Source organism: Mesocricetus auratus, unplaced genomic scaffold (assembly GCF_017639785.1).
Source record: "Mesocricetus auratus isolate SY011 unplaced genomic scaffold, BCM_Maur_2.0 Super-Scaffold_100009, whole genome shotgun sequence".
NCBI classification, from domain to species: domain Eukaryota; kingdom Metazoa; phylum Chordata; class Mammalia; order Rodentia; family Cricetidae; genus Mesocricetus; species Mesocricetus auratus.
Window position 1 is genome coordinate 5,861,628 of NW_024429193.1, and position 17,376 is coordinate 5,879,003.

General features: G+C 47.4%; 1 protein-coding gene across 7 annotated transcripts in view; it reads left to right on the forward strand.

Moving 5' to 3' along the window:
* The window catches only part of St6galnac3 (ST6 N-acetylgalactosaminide alpha-2,6-sialyltransferase 3), a 498,643-nt gene that overhangs the window by 306,507 nt on the left and 174,760 nt on the right, over positions 1–17,376 (forward strand). Inside the window, exon 5 of one of the 7 annotated variants that reach the window (XM_040751579.1) lies at positions 11,157–11,395. The exons of the other annotated variants lie outside the window; for them this stretch is intronic. Coding sequence (XP_040607513.1) covers positions 11,157–11,328 — 172 coding nt within the window. The 3' untranslated portion in view covers positions 11,329–11,395. Of the gene's footprint in view, positions 1–11,156; positions 11,396–17,376 lie in introns of those variants that run through there. 7 annotated transcript variants of the gene reach the window in all.

Here is a 17,376-nt window from a genome sequence, read left to right on the forward strand (position 1 = left end):
TAACCTCAACTGGGAGAACAATGGTCTCGGGTGCAGAGCCTACATCAGGGTCACCTGAAGAGCCGCTTAAACACACACAGTGCTGGACTCCTGCCGAGTGCTGCCCTACTTGGTGTTTCTGGGCTACACCTCCACTCAAGAGCCCTGCCTTTCTAGGAAATTTCCAGGTAGCGCTGCGGAGGTCCTAGATCCATACTCTGGAGAGGTTCTGCATCGGAGAAAGATCAGGGCACATTCAATTGTTTTGTCTATATTTTGCCCCCTTATCATTGGTGTAGTGTTCTGGAAGTGTCTAGAATTCTTTCCTGGGGTAGTTTAGTGGAAGGGAGTCTTCAGCTCCGCGTCGGATGCCCCTAGAGCTGTGCGTTTTATTTGTCACTGCCGTAAGCTCTTGCCCCTCTGCAGTCCTGCAGGGGTTGTTACTCGTTGGCGTGTAAGGGCGCAGCGCTTTATCATTCTAGATGGACTCCTCACCCCGTCCTGGCTCCTGGGTGAAGCGTCAACAGTCGGCATGCCTTTAGTCTACTGTAGCTTTCCAGTTTTGCTCATTATGTATTTATTTCCCTAACAACACACGAGCTCATCGCTTTCTCTCTGTCCTGCATCTCTGTCCGATTAGGTCCCTTGGAAGTTAAGTTCAGCACTGCTTGAATAGTGGTCACCTGATCACAGCCTTAACTCTGGCATTGTATGGTTTTTCTGTTGATTGAATTATCCACAGGAGGTAGTCACTTGAAAGTATATCCATGAATTTAAGACACCAAATAGCACTTCATCGTCTTGATTCATCCAAGCAGATGAGTAGGGCCATGCCAGTATGATGACAAAGCCAAGCATTATTTTCCATCCATCATATTTTTCCTTATGGAGAATGTAGACTAAGGAAACAGTCAATGAAAAGCATTTCTTGAAGCTTGAAAAAGTGAGACACTGACACAGACATAGGCAGCCTCATCTAGACACCACGAAACCAGGTAATGTAGAGAACTCTTTAAAATTTAGAGTCTGATCTGGGCAGTGGTGGCACACACCTCTTCAACCAGCACTCAGGAAGCAGAGGCAGGCGGATCTCTGTGAGTTTGAGGACAGCCTGGTCTACAAAGTGAGTTCCAGGACAGCCAGAACCTACACAAACAAACCCTGTTTTGAAAAACAAAAACAACATAGGTCAGGGGGAACATATATATATAATATTCAGTAAGTAGTATTAAAAAAAGACAGTTTTCATTAAAAAGAAAAGCTCCATTGGATAACTCCTATAAAGGCCCTGTGGTGTGTGCAATGCTATCTTCTGTTGGGTACAGGTCATTTAGTGTCCCCAGAATGGTTCTCTACATAGTTGATTATTTCGGGTTTGTTTTGATTGGAGATACGAGAACATATACAGTGGAGACCTTCTAGGAAGACGGATAGTCCATTAAGGTGGCTCTTGTTGGGAACAGCTCTTTGCCCATCAACTCTTTATGAAGCAGTTGCTCATTTCATTGCACTGCGATGAGCGTCCTACCCTAGCCATTCATGGCAGAAGGGCACACACATGCTCTCCAGGCCAGCACATAACGAGGCATAGCCCCAGGTTCCAGGCCGTTTTCCCACCACACGTTTATCTGGGCTTTTCTTTCTGTTGCTGTGATTTTAAAAAATCCTTTTTGCAAAGGCAGCTTATGAGGAGAGAGGGGTTTATTTCAGGTCACAGTCCAAGCTGCAGTCCAGGATGGCAGCAGGAACTTTGAAAGAGTCTGGTCACATCACAGCCACAGTCAGGAGGGGGAGGAGGGCAGTGAATGCCACGGGCTAGTACTTACCTTGATTTCCCCACTTACAATCCAGGGTCCCAGCTAGGGACTGGTGCCACCCACACCATGTGAGCAGCTTCCTAGCTCAGCTAGTGTGATCAGGATCGTCCCCCCAAAGGCATGCTCCGAGGCTCACCTCCCCGGTGGGTGTGATCCTAGATTTTTGTCAAGTTGGTGGTCGGCACTACCTACCACCACGTTCTGTGTTTCTAGAGTCCTGTTCTGCCGGGCTGTAACAGACGCAGTCGGTTTTATTCGGGGGATGGGTGTGCACTAATTTTTCTACCATCAGCGGAGCACACTCTGCTTGTGTGTTCTCCGTGGAGATGATGACGCATCTGCCCCTCGCTTCTCTTTGCTTCTGTCGTGACTCACCATGGCCACCCCATCTCAGTTAGAGAAAGGTCTCCAAAGAGCGAACCACTTGCGAGACTCCATCACCTGGAAAGAAGCACAGAAAACGCGAGAAATGCAGAAGGGCTGGGAATCCGGCGCATCCTGCCTCCTTGGCGGGTGGATGCTTGGTGGGCAGAGAGTTTCTGGTGTGTTCTCGCTGCCAAGCACATTGTGAGTGTTCGATAAATATTAAATAATAAGGAGGATTTCCTAATTATGACGAACATTTTTCTCCATTAGGCAGGTGGTGCTCCATAGGAGCGGGCCATTATTCATAAGTGTGACACGAGGCTCTGGCTCTCACTTCGGTTACTGATTATATGCTACAGCAAAGTTTTGTGTGAAACAAGCCTGATCAATATTAGCTAATGTTTGTTATTTTTTTAAAAAAATACCCCGTGAATAGAGAGGTGGACTTTTAGCGTCCATGTCTGTAATCGTGCCATTTTGATGATTAATAATGCCTTCAGCTATTAAAAAACATCACCCCCTATAATGTGATATAAAAGACGTCCTGGAAGCCAAATCTTATCCTCCCATCATTTTCCTTTCAAGTCCTTCGACTGTTTCTTTGCGGGTTACGGAGGCTGGATGTGCACATACCTCCGACACTCTCATGGCTCAGAGCCCTGGCTGAAACCTCAGTGGAACTAAGGAGAGTTAATTAGGCGTTCCCAAAATACACACCATTTTACGATTTTGCACATCACCACGATGAAAATAACAGTCTAATTCCGTCAAGTCGTGTAAATTATAGTGAGGGATGATGAGCGGCAGCAATTCTCCTTCTTCAGAGAAGCTAATTTGGCTGTCAGCTCATCCACATGTCCAGAGGCGCGACTTCGTAGTGCACGTGAGGTTTGGTGCTCAGACATGGCTTCCGTTTCTAAAGTCTGCTTTCTGTAAAGGGTCTAGGCAAATGGAAGCATTCAAGGGCATAAACCAAATAGCAGTGTCTGCTAGTAGCTGAGGCAGCTGTGCGCCTTCTCATCAGAGACAGGAAGCATCCTGTTTACCAACACACCCAGACCCACATACACTCCCGCCAAGCTCTCCCACTTTGGAGGGGAGCCCTTTTGGGTGTGACATAGGCAGTTCTGGGCATAGCTTCATTCACGCCGTCTGCAAACACTGTCTGAGCACATATTCCCTGGGTGTTAAGTGGGTATCAGACAGCGTCCGAATGCAGAGGAAGCGCTGATGTTTGCCACCCTCCACCCTTGCCGGGAAACTCTAGAGGGTCTGGCAGGTGTTGGCAGGCTCTCTGTGTCGAGTCTCACCTCCTTGTTTTTAATATTTATAAATAACACTCATCAGGATGTCAGTAGGTAGGAAATTAAAATAGCCGAGAAATCCGGCCAAGACCAAGCAAATGCCAGTGTGAGTTAAAGCCACGCTGACCTTAAGGCCGTGCAGTGAACTAAGATATGTTCTAGGGGCAAGAAAAAAAGGAGAAGGCTTATGCCGAAGTCCAGACTCTGCCTCACAGATGGGCCATCCGCAGGCTGGAGAGTGCATCTCAATCCCCCACAGGCCTGTTAGGAAATCAAGACCATGTACGTCTAAAGCCTGGAGTCTGCCCAGAATATGAGCTCATAAATATGTTAGCTTAAGTAAAGCTTATGGTAAAGCACATGAATCATGTTCCTATTTTGAAAAGCACAGACCCCCCATAATTCAGTTCTTTTGGAGTACCTCCAGATAGCTACAGGATTTGTCTCCTTCATTTCTCTTAGGTCTTGCTTCAAATGTCATGTTGTCAGAGAGCCTTCCCTGGCAACGCCCTTCATCAACCCATTCTGTAACCTGTGTACCCAACTCCATTTTCCTTGTCACTTCCTACAGGGTGACACGTTACAGTCTGATTTTACCCGTCTACCGCGTGAGACTTTTCAGCTGGACTCGATGCTACCCCATCATAGCACGCGTTGAACACAGCATAGCACGGTTGTGGAGTGGGTACATGTGGCATTGGGTGCTGCCAGCTCCTCAGCAGAAGCAGCAGCTGCCAGGGTCTCTCAGGACTGGATTAGAGCCGTGCCCTAACCTTTGCCCTCCAGTAAGCCTTGGTACAGTTTTGCCATGGTGAGCTTTGTGCTTTGAAAGGCGTGGTCCGTGAGCAACGACATATCTGCTAATTAGCATTGAAGTTGTTTCAGAAATCTGACACAAATCTAATTGGGATCATAAATTCCGGTAACCAGGGAACCCACACTGAAGTGGTATAGATAGCTCTGTTAGAAAAACCTGGAAAGCAAAATGCTCCAGTAAGCTTCTGTATTGCGGGGAAAAAAAAGATTCCTGCATCGCTTTCTGAGATTTCATATATAACTCGTGTCTCCATTAACAACTCGAGTGGGTGGGGAGGAAGGGAGGCGGTGGCAGGGGGAGCGAAAATGAGCTGAGCATTTATTTTGTGGGCAAGGAAACCTGGATGAAAGCAAATTTAGTGACTTTCCCAAGATCCCGGCATTTCTGTGAGGCTGCCCTGTCCAGGTCCTCTGAATGCTGGGATGGACCACGCCTGCTGGCTGCTCTGGCTCCTCAAAGCCGGGGAGTTGCTGCCTCTCCCTCCTTTGGCACCTCTCAGGGCTCAGGGCGTTGTGTGGATCACCGCCTTCTTTGAAGGATGTTCCTCAGCCCGAAGAATTTCAGGAACTAGAACCCGGGGTTCTGTGGTATGCCTTACACATCAGTGTTTGAGACCCAGTGACCTGCTGTGTATCAGGATCCCCGAGTCTGCTCTTCTGGGAGGGAAAAGCAAAACCTTTAAATCATATTATCAAAAAAAAAAAAAAAGAAAATTAAACCATACCCGCTGAGCACTGTGATTGGTGGCTTTCCTCAGTGTGTGTGTGTGTGTGTGTGTGTGTGTGTGTGTGTGTGTGTGTGTGCGCGCGCGCTGGGCAGTTTTTTTGGTCAACTTGATAACACACTGTGTTATCTAGGAAGAGGGAATTGCCTCTATCAGATTGGCCTGTGAGGGCATTGATTTGACTAATAGTAGGTGATGGAGAGGGACCAGCCCATTATGCAAAGTGCCACCTCTGGGCAAGGGCTAAGGAAACATCCTGAGCAAGCCATAAGCAGCAGGCCTCTGTGGTTCCTGTCTCTGCTCTGAGTTCCTACCCTGGCTTCCCCCAATGACTGGCTGCTATGGGGACACAATATGCCCTGTAAACCCTCTTCTTCCAGACTTGCTTTCCGTCATGATGAGGGAGCCGTAGGGTAAGGAAGGTGTGCCCCTTCGAAACTTGAATTTAAACCCCTCCAGTTCATTAGTTTCTCCCAGAAACCTTGTAGAGTCCAAGGTACAATGAGCATGTGTGTGTGTGTGTGTGTGTGTGTGTGTGTGTGTATGTATGTATGTATATATGTATGTATGTATGTATGTATGTATGTATTCTGTACATATATATTCTGTGGGGCTTCAGTGAGAAACATTGCCAACGCCTTGTGTCTGACCACTTAGTCCCCAGTCATGGGCACTGCATGCAGATATCCTGGAGCCTTTAGGAGGTGGAGATTTTTCTGAAGGAAGTGCTGAGACCAGACTTTGAGTATCTGTCCCCTCCTCCTACATCCTGCTCTCTATCTGTTCCCTATATATGGATGGAAGTGTGATCATCTACTTCCTGCTTCTGCTGCCATCTGTACCATGCTGCTATCAACGGATGCTGTCCCTCCAGAACTGTAAGAAAGGAAGGAAGGAAGAAAGGAAGGAAGGAAGGAAGGAAGGAAGAAGGAAGGAAGGAAGGAAGGAAGGAAGGAAGGAAGGAAGGAAAGAAAAACGTCCGTTTCTTCTATAGCTTGCTTTCAGACACGGCCCACTTCACAACAGTAGAAAAGTAACTTAGTGTGCAGCCCTGTTGTTTCGGAGCAGCGGACACAGTTCTTCAGGGACACGGTAGTGAGGAGGAATGTCCTTCTGTATGTGTGTTTCTCTTATCGGTTAATGAATAAAATGCCGTTTGGCTAAGAGAGGCAGGAAGACAGGCGGGTCTAGGAGACGAGGAGAATTCTGGGAAAGGTAGGCAGAGAGGCACCGCGAAGAGACGCCATGTAGAGACAGGGAAGATAGGATGCGCCAGGAGTTCTCTGGTAAGATAAGGCCATGTAGAAATGCATAGATGAGTAGCTGTGGGTCAATAATTAAGACAGAGCTGGTCAATGAGAAGTCCTAGCCATCAGCTGACAGTTTTATAACTAATATAGCATCTGTGTGTTTATTTGGGGGCAAAGCAGCTGAGGGACCTGCCAGGGCAAGAAAGACCAGCAACGCAGTGGACCGCACAACCAAGTAACGTAGCCAACAACCTCTGGTGTGGTTCCCAGACACAGACAGAGCAATTTTTCACTCGGAGAACGCGGAGGAGGCCTGCTAGTTCAGAGGGAGGCTCTGCACATTGTTTTCTTGGGAATCCTTATAAGTTACTAGCTTTTGAGAGTCTAAGCAGTTTGGAAGCCATACTAGCTATGAGCTTTGAGAGTCTAAGCAGTTGGGAATCCATACTAGCTATGAGCTTTGAGAGTCTAAGCAGTTGGGAATCCTTACTAGCTATGAGCTTTGAGAGTCTAAGCAGTTGGGAATCCTTACTAGCTATGAGCTTTGAGAGTCTAAGCAGTTGGGAATCCTTACTAGCTATGAGCTTTGAGAGTCTAAGCAGTTGGGAATCCTTACTAGCTATGAGCTTTGAGAGTCTAAGCAGTTGGGAATCCTTACTAGCTATGAGCTTTGGGAGTCTAAGCAGTTGGGAATCCTTACTAGCTATGAGCTTTGACAGTCTAAGCAGTTGGGAATCCTTACTAGCTATGAGCTTTGGGAGTCTAAGCAGTTGGGAATCCTTACTAGCTATGAGCTTTGAGAGTCTAAGCAGTTGGGAATCCTTACTAGCTATGAGCTTTGAGAGCCTAAGCAGTTGGGAATCCTTACTAGCTATGAGCTTTGGGAGCCTAAGCAGGCTGTTGTCCTCACTATCACTGTGTACGGTCTCACTCCACTTTGCTCCTTACTTTAAGAAGTTTTACTCTTCACCATCTTCAGAGACAAATCACTGTCCATCAGCATTTTTCTTCTTCTCATACAACCTTGAAATTGAACTGTTCAAAAAATTTTTTCTTCCCACAGTAATGGCTTTGTGGGGTTTTAATTTAATTCTCTGCATGGTGAAAACTGTTTGAGACATATTTCAAAGCCTATGCTATTGAATATTTTATACCATGGAAGCTGTCTTAGGAAAAAAGTTGAGGACTTCAGGCCACAAAGGAGAAAAAATGAGGGGAAAACAGGCTTCAGGAAGCCTTGTAAATCAGAATTTCTCATAGGAATGTTCACATCTGACTTCCTCTCCCTCTCGCACCGTCCTCAGGCGCGCACTGCGGCATGGCTGCCATTCTCTTATTCCTTCCATGTCCCCGCATTTTGCCCTGTGGCCGCCGTGTTGATTTCAGTACCATGGTCCTCATCATCATAGGAAATGGGGGCATTAATAACTTGGTCTCTGTGAACAGATCATAATAGGAGCCCTTATAAGTAACTGCCCACTAATGGGAGAATTGAAGACATGCACGGAATTATAATGGCCATAGTGTAACCATTAAAATGACAATTATGTCACAGTGGAAGATGTCATTTTTTATTAGTTTATCTTTGCATAATGTTAATAGCTAATGGAAGTGTGACAGTGACATCTAATTAGGCCTAACAGCAATTCTGCGCATCTTATAAGCGGGCTGTGTTTTGCTTGCAATCATGTGTTGGGGACATTAGTGAAGGCAAGGTCTCTCTCTGATAGGAGGTTTCCCAGGTAAGGCTCAGTCTTGTGAAAAATTGGTCTCCTGATGAATGGGGGGGTGACTTCCTGACCGGGAGTTCCGTCTGGAGAGGAGCACTGGAGGAGGCCTTCCTCCCCGAAGCTAATGCCGAAACCTCACCTCCAGCCTTGAGGGTGAGGCTGGAGGCACGGGTCTACACTGGTCTCATTTCGGGCTAGACTCCTGTCCAGCTCTCTCATCACCTGGCTTTAAAGCATCCCCCGCCCCCCCACTGTGACACTTGATCCCTGTGTAGACTTGGCTCATCTGTCTGTATTTCATGTCTGATTCTGGACGTCTCCTCCACCTCCGTTCTGCAGAGTACCCCATGTACACTAGGCCTCAGCAAACAGTGCCTGATGAGAATGTTGGATTTTGCAAGCGCTTGGAAGCAATAATCAAAAGCCTTCTTGCGACTCCTGCAATGTGCCCGAAGCTGCTTTTATACCAAGAAGTAATGTTTTCTGAGCTGCTTCCTTACCAGGGGTCTTGTAAAACCTCTTGGCAGAATCGGGCGCTGTCCCCTCTGCCCTGAACTCAAAGGCCTCCTCCTTGGGGAAGTATCTGTCACTTTAGCAGGGAGTTTATGAGCAAGGACAGACATGTGGGGATCAGGAACAGTCCTGATGGTTCCCTTCCTGCTGATCTGCTGATGACTACCGGCTCAGTCCCCGAAGGCAGGACCTTGTTCCTTGCCTTGTTCCTGTAACTCATGCTACTTTGTGGATTCCAGAAACAAAAGCTTGTGAGCACTGACTGTTAGCCTCCACCTGCCACTAACCCAGGCAGCCGGGGCAGGTAACAGCCCACAGGCTCGAAGCTGGCTTTCTCCCACTGAAATGTATGTGGAAAGCTCTGCATGCAATATTTGGAGATTCCTTTTTTTTAAAACAAATTGCAGACTGTGTAGATAGAACTAAAATAAAAATTGCACTTTGGTTAAGAAATAACAAATAAAATTTCAGGCAAATCAACTGATTATTTTTTAAAGCTTTTAATACAGAGACAGATTTGTCACAGAATCTCCCACTATCTGTCTTTATATATTCTTCTGGTTTTCTTTCTCAAAGACCACACACAGCTTCAGTTTTTCCTGGAAATCCACTGCCCACCACATTCTCATCTATGCAGAAAGAACTACAAATTAACCAGGACATAGGACGAGAGTAAGAAATGGATACATCTGTAGCTTGTTTCATTTATCTTTATCTTTATTCGGGGGTCCACTTTTATGTTTTAAAGCTTTTTCAAGAAGATTCACCTAAAAAATTCAGCATATGATAAAAAGAATCGCAGGCACTCCCACACATGCCCCGCCTGCCAGGCTGTGCTCGCACAAGCCCCGCCTCCCAGGCTCTGCTCCTACATGCCCCACCTCCCAGGCTTTGCTGGCACATGCCCCGCCTCCCAGGCTGTGCTGGCACGTGCCCCGCCTCCCAGGCTCTGCTCCCACATGCCCCGCCTCCCAGGCTCTGCTCCCACATGCCCCGCCTCCCAGGCTGTGTCTGCATATGCCCCACCTCCCAGACTGTGCTCGCACCTCTGCCTTGCAGACTGGGCAGGACCCCTGATGTGCCCTTGCACTGATTGCCATGGCTGAGCCTATACTGATACACTGTAGGTTTGGACAAATCTGCAGCAGCCCACTTCCGAGTCTAGACCCACAAAGAACTTCCAGCATTTGCAGGGTCCTCTGTGGTCCTTCTCTCTCCGTATCCTTCGCCACTCCTGATCCTTGAGCAGTTTCTGTGGCTTTGTCATTTTTTTTTTAGCTGTCAGGGAGTTGGAATTAGATAATCGAGATTTCCAGATTATCATCTTTCACTGGTAATATGGCAGCTTACGGTTCCTCCATGTCTTTTGCGGTCTGCTAGCTCATTTCTTCATGATACTACTGTGTTTCTCTACTTACCTAATAAAGGGCACCTTGGCTGCTTCTGAGTTTTGTCAGGTGAGAGAATGACCATCCTACATCCCTTTATCGTATCTGACGTTAAGAGGGAAATTTTATTTTGCCCATGGTTTCAGAGGGCTCAGGTCTGCCATGGTGGGGAGAGGAGGCAGAGAGAGCATTTCACAGCACGGCAGCCAAGAGCTTTGCTGAGCTACACACTCTCTGCAGCCCCGCATAGATACACTCTTTTTTTTTTTTAAGCACGACTTTGCCTTCCCTCTGCTTCTGCATCTTGGGCTGTATTTTCCCCTCCTCCTTGCTTGTACCTGCTCTCCATTCTACCCTCTGGGTGTCTTTGTTCTTCCCAGAGCTCTCCCTCTGCCAATCAAACATTCCCGTGGCATCACTGGAGCCAGACTGATCTGATCACTGTCTTTTCTCTCTCCTCCCAGAAGCGTTTCCCGTGTTGTGTGGCTTTCATATTTCTGGTGATGCTTGTCACTCTTCTCAGATTTTGTTCTTGTTTTGATTTCATTTTTCCTTGTTTCCCCCCTTTTTTTTTTGTTTGCTTGCTCAGTTGGTTCTTTTACTTCAAGGGAGCCAAAGAGCTCTCATCCTCGCTCTTATTTCAGGGTCCTCTCTCCGCTGGATTTGTGGGTATATAATTCATTTTCAAGTCCAGAGGGGTGGTTAGCTCTGTGGGTGACAGGCTAATGCAAGATTTCTGTTTTCTTGGTTACAGCACAGATATGCAAATATTTGTAGTTCGGAGCTATCAAAACAATCACAGTTTCTTAGGAGTCCCCAGCTCTGCTCTGTCTGGCTCCTGTCACTCCCCCCCCACCCCCCGGCCCCCCCACTCCCCGCCCTGCCTCCTCTTGACTCTCTTCTCTGTCAGTTGTAGCTGCCATGGCTGGCTGAGCCCAAGACAGACAGGAGTTCATTTGGATTGTGGAAGCGAGCCAAAAGTTAGTAAGAACCTATAAAAGAGAAACTGGCCGGCTCTGTGGGCTGATTCCCCAAGCTGCGCCCCTCACTGTCAGTTGTTCAGAAGAGGAAGAAATGCAGGGCCCATAGCATTGCTGCCTGAGGAGACCCAGCGCCAACATGACACGTGTACTCAGAGGCTGCTAGTGACAGACAGAGGTGACACCCAACCCGGCCACGGTCATTGTCTGCCATGGCGCCACCCTCAGACGGAGGAGCTCATTATTCTTCACATTTTGTGCACTGATTCATGCACTTTCTCTTTTTAGCACTGGTGTTTACTGCTCTCGCCGACGACTATGCACTCATGTAAGTTGTGCGCCAGGCACTGCTGCCTGCTCGCTCCTCACAGGCGACCTCCAAAAAGAGAACCTCGCGCGAGCCCTGGTGGGCTCATCACTTCCAGTGACGCCATCACTCACACAGGCTACTCTTCTCTAGAGCGTCGGAAACCAGTGTCTCTGTGTGTGTGTGTGTGTGTGTGTAGAGAGAGAGAGAGAGAGAGAGAGAGAGAGAGAGTGTGTGTGTGTGTCAGAGAGAGAGAGAGGAGAGACAGAGAGAGGAGAGAGAGACAGAGAGAGAGAGGGAGAGAGGCAGGGAGGGAGGTGTGTGTGTGTGAAAGAGAGAGATGTGTGTGTGTGTCAGAGAGAGAGAGAGGAGAGAGAGACAGAGAGAGGGAGGGAGGCAGGGAGGGAGGTGTGTGTGTATGTGAAAGAGAGAGAGAGAGAGAGGGAGGTGTGTGTGAGAGTGTTGTAAGTATATGTGTGTGAGTGTATTTGTGGTATGTGTGATGTGTGTGAGTCTTTATGTGTGTGCATGTGTGTGTGCTAGTGTGTGTGTGAGTGTATGTATGACTGTGTGCATGTGCATGTGTGCTTTTGTGTGTGTGTGCACGTGCTCTTGTGTGTCTGTATGTGTGTGTATGTGTGTGTGTGTGTGTGTGTTGGGGGGGTAGTCTGTTTTTGCCAGAGAGAGGCCAGCCTTCTGCATACTTGTAAAGTTCCTGACTCAGAGTATGATTCCCCTCCATCGCGAACCAGACCTGGCATTCCTAACCACCACCAGCCATGTCCTAAGCATGTCGGTCAGTCAGAGTGTGAGCTGAATTTAGCCTTCTGTCCAAAGGGAGCAACACCTTTTCATTTCTTTATCCTGTGAGCACTTACTGGGAGCTACCCTGTGCTACAATCCCTGTGAAGATAAGCAGTGTAGAAACATCCCGGAAGAGCTCCCTGCAGTGAGGCATGCAGGCACAGGTGAACACATGCGAGATGCTGTGTGTATGGTATGTACCTGTCATCCCCACACTTGGGGGTCATGGCAGGCAGATTGCCTGGAGCTTAAGGTGAGCCCAGGCTACAGATAGCAAGAACCTATTAAAAAGGTATTTTTTAAAACCAGGTATTTCCAGAACAGAGGGAAAATGGGGCTTAGGGTAAAAAGCTGTAGTTGAGCCTTTCTTGTCGTCACACAGAATTCACTAGAATGGGCTGGTCATTTGTTCACAAACTGCATACTGCAAGGTGTCACTGGCAAATGGCTTTCTGCTGCCATGCATAGCTTGATGATTCGCACCGAATACTCTGTCATCTCCTCTCCCAATAGCACCATCCCCTTGTCTTCAAAGTTAGTAATTTATTTAATCAATAATCAAAACTGTGGGTTAGGAAATACTTAAAACGTGTATAGAGAAGAGATGATTGAAAATGCCAAAGGAGACTGTGCATCTAGAAGCCATTTAAGCAGATATATGAACGACAAGCGCTTAGTAAATAAAATCGTATGTGAGGGAAACAAATGAGGAGATAAATGGAAACATATTGCAGCCTGGGGTAGATCAGAAGTGAGGGGCTTCAAGGGGCCGCCTCTCTCAGTGTGGTGGTTTGAGAGAGAGTGACCCCCAAAGGGAACGGACTCGTGGGGGATGTGGCTTCGTTCAGAGTAGGATTGGAATTGATGGAGGAAGTGTGTCACCATGGGGGCAGGCTTCCGAGGTCTCATACGTGCTCAAGCCACGCCCAGTGAGACAGTTCACTTCCTGTTGCCTTCTGGTCAAGATGCAGCCAACACCATGTCTGCCTTCACGCCCGCCATTCTCCTCGCCATGTCAATGATGGACTAAACCTTCGAAACTGCAAGCCATCACTTCAATTAAATGTTTTTCTTTATAAGAGTTACCTTGGTCATGGTGCCTGTTCACAGCAATAGAAACCCTAGCTCAGACACGCAGAAATGAGGAAGGATGTGTATGTGTGCACTCGCCGGAGCAGAGGCCAAGGGAGGTGTGGATCCTAAGATAGTCCTGCGTCCTGATGCTAGATCGTAGGTGACAACAGTCCCTGATTCTGCGTAAACGCTTGAACAAGTCTAAAGGTGTGTGAACTGTGTTGTCTTGAGGCCTTGCTGACCCTCTCCTTGAATTATGTTATGTGGCTGAAGCAGGAAAGACCCAACTACAATTCCCCTGAAATGAATGATTTTTCTTCTTGGGGGGGGGGAGTTTCTGTATCATTCTGGCCAATATTTCAGCACCGCCTCACTGTCACAAGCAGTGCCGATGCATCCATGGTCGTATTGGTCAATTATTTTCAACTGATACATTCCTATGGCACATGGAGGCTCTTAATCAATAGCAGACCTGCTACTGCCTTTTGCCTCATCCTTAAAGTCCTCAACCTGGAATGAAAACGAAGATCACTCCCTTCATTTTAAAAATCTCCCTTGAATGAAATCTGGAATCTCATCTCATTGGCATAAAAGCATTTGGATGGCAAAACACACATTTTCTCTTTGTCAATATGTAATTTTCCAAACTCACTTAAGCTCAAACTGCTAATGATGAAATGGGACCCAGCTCAAAGGTAGATTAAAGGACAGCCAATTGAAGATGGTAGTAATTTCTGCAGACCTAAAAGCCCATCAGAGCATCGCATTTATGGAACTGCTGGCCATTAAGGCTTGGGTCGCAGATTAAAGCCTCCAGGGCCATCACTTTCTTACCGAATGAATTAGCCAGTAATACTATTGAAGTGTCTCGTCACAGTTTTTTAATATAATGAGGACCATGGAATGCTTAACAAATCAAGTTTAATACTCCTTTATTTTTTTTTCTGTCTGCGGTGCACCAGCCATTATTTAACATGCTAACTATTGAGGGAAAGCTCTTAACAAAAACCACAGCAGTCACATACATATTAGGGTGTCTTCACAAAAGCATTTGATGAAGCTTGTGCCCTGGATAGTGCCAATTAGTTTTCTTGTATTATTCCATTCAATCCTTGAAATGATTCATATGGGGGGAAAAAAAACCCTTCTTTCCCCATAGATGACACACAATGATGTCGTCGTCCTGGCTGCTGAGAAAATATCAGAATAAAATAACATTACAGTCTTGTCTTTGTATAATGCAACAATAACCAGGGGTTCCCCCTCCTTCCCTTCCACTCTCCCTCCTTTCCTTCCTTCTTCCGTCTTCTGTCCTCACCCTCCCTCTGTCCCCTTCCCCTCCTCTCCCCCCCCTTGTCTTTCCTCTCCACATTTTTCTTTTTGGCAACCCTGGGCGTCAAACCCAGAGCCCTTCCCGTGGTAGGCAAGCACTGTGTCACCAAGCTGCATTCTCCAGACTCTGGAATCCTTTTAATCCTTAATCCTCTCCCCACTTGGAAAATTGAAATGACGCTGGATGGTGTCAATACCTTTTTTTTAAGGAACCAGCTCTCTCCAAATGGTGGGAAGTTTGTCCCCCAGCCAGGTGACCTGATGGAGGGAAGATGGCCCCCAGTAATCAGCCCTCAGCCTAGGGGGCCTTTCTGGATGCTGAGCCAGGCGAACCCTGCTCCTGTCCTCACTGGGGAGCTTGCTGTAACACTCCCGGGAGTCACGCTCGAGGCCACCAATGGGTACTGCCTCAGAGAAAGGAAGTTTCTCCCTGCTTCCTTCCTCCCCTCACACACTCAGCGCCAGGAATGTAAGGCAGGGCATGGCGGAGTCCGGATGGGCTGGTGGCGGTCACCTGGGTGCAGACATGAGTCCTTGTCTTTGGAAGAAGACACCTTTGGTGCAGTTCTCAGTCCTGTTCGTTACCTGTCTGCTGAACCAGCTCGCTCCGTCCCAGCCACTCAGCCAGGTCTCAACGGCGCTGCCTCCCAGAAAGAGCCTCTTTGCTCAGTAGATTTTGGCATCTGATTGTTCTCACAATCAGTTATTTTTCTGATTTAGGGAGGAAATCGTTCCATGAGGACGACCCCCCCCCCCAGTCCCTGGTTGGCTTTCAGTATCCAGTGAAGTTTTTAATTTCACTTTTAAACTTGCCACATTATGTATTCACGTAGGAAATAAACTTAATTCTTCATAAATATGAACATGAATCCTCTCCCCCACAATTTGGAACCATCATTTTTGCCTTCCTTTTCAGTTTTCTTTTCTTTAATTACCATAAGAATTTACGTAGCAAGCAGCGCGTTTTCAATTTCTTATTGAAAAATAATGCCAAAATAAAAGACCTGAGTAAAGTTAAACTTTAAAAAAAATCTGAGATCAATCTTCTAAAGATTTTTTTTTTTTTGGTATTACGAGACAGGGTTTTTCTGTATTGTTTTGGAGGCTGTCGGTCAGCCTGGCCTCGAACTCACAGAGATCCACCTGCATCTTTCTCCCGAGTGCTGGGATTAAAGGTGTGCACCACCACCACCCAGCAATCTTCTAAAAATTTAATAAAATGTGACACTAGATTTCGAGGTGCTGATGACTCATGGTCCATTTAGGAAGGTCTTCCCGTTTTCCCTAAACTGCTCCAACCTCACCAGCTCCTACCTCTCCCTGTAGCCAGGCCTGTTGTTTCCTCAATGCTCCTAAATGTTCGCCCAGCACAGACACACGGCACTGCCTGCGCCTCGGCAGGACGGGTCCAACCTTGCTCTAAGGTGCCACGTTTCACCAGCACTGGACAGACAGAGGCAGGGGAGTTCCTTTGAACAGCCTTCCTGTGGTCTAGCCACATGTGCACCGAGCTTCCCTGAGCACAAGGGATGGTCTTCCTCCTCACTCTGTAACACTGGGCTGAGACGGCATCAGCTTGGGCATAAGAAGAGTGATGCCGGGCCCAGCCGAAGGCCCGTGTTTCCCTTTGTCATCTTGGAAATGAGGATCCAGTTGCTCAGGGCTGCGTACCTTTCTTGGAGGCTGATATGGGTCATGAGAATGAGGCCTTTGGAGGCAGCATGATTTTCCATCGTAACAGAGACTCCCCCCCCCCAAGTCATTGGTCATGAGGTCATGATGGGTGCTTTTCAAGGCAGGCAGCAGGGCCCGTGTATCACTGCTTTCCCCATGACACCCAGGGGAGAAGCGACCCTGGAGGAGAGGTTCAGGGAAGACTTCGCTCAAGAGTTACTGTCAAAACGGAACTAAGCTGTTTGAAGCGGCTCTTCCGTCCCTAGTATGTATGGCTTACAATAAAAGGTAATGTTTAGGAAGGGGAAAGGAAGTTGGTTTTTTGAGGTTTGTGTCTTTGGAAAAGCTATGTTTTATGAGTCTAGTTTTATAATTCTGTAACTCTTTGGGATTTAGAAGTATGGATGTCATTCAGTCATTGCCGTGGTTTAAGACACATAGCTTTTACCACGGCGCGCTCTCTGAAGCTAGATATATCCCTCATCTACCCACTCTCCTTTCTGAGTGCCCACTAAACCCACTTTTTTAACCGACTAAAGATGTAAGAGCATGGAAGATGTTAGGGGGAGTCTGCAGGGATCGTAAAAATCAGTCAAGTCCAAGCTAAACTCGTGCCATACTGGTGTGCGTGGAGGCATTCAGAGAGAGGGTATCATATCAAACTGTAGAAGAACGAAAACACCAGCCCCAGCAAGATTCTGCTGGAGAAAAGCTGACTCTGAGTGCCTTCGGGTGATTTCCAGTTGTCCTTGCTGTGACGTTGGGTGTGTTTCTTAACATGTCTTTGTGGCTCACCTCTCCACCCCACTAGGTTACAATGGAAATTAAATCAGTTTACACGCTACAAGTGTTCAGAACAGTCCTGACCTGTTAGTATTCTCAGTAAAATGGTGCCGTGATTTGACCAAAAAGCCTTTGCAGAGGATATAGGATGAAAGTGTGAACTTCCTGGAACACTCCAACAGCTTGAGTAAAATCCCAGGAGCCGGAAAGTGTGACACATGCTGGAGGAGTCGGGTTGTTGGGAATTCCTCCATAGAAAAAGACTAGGGAGTTGATCCAGCCAGCGGCCAGGCAGCAGAATGTGTAAGGCAGTGTGTTCTGGATGGAATTTCTGTCTCTGTTGATTCCACTGTGAAAGAATAAACTTTGAAGCCTGCCCCCCTCTCCCCCCTCCCCCCCTAGTTCCAGAGATTGACAGGTGGAGACAGGAGGGTTAATAGTTAAGTCTTGCCTTTGTTTATATAGGGAAGGTCCAGGCAGCTTGTACACGTGAGAGCCTGTCCCCCTAAAATATCAACAATAATGATAAAATCA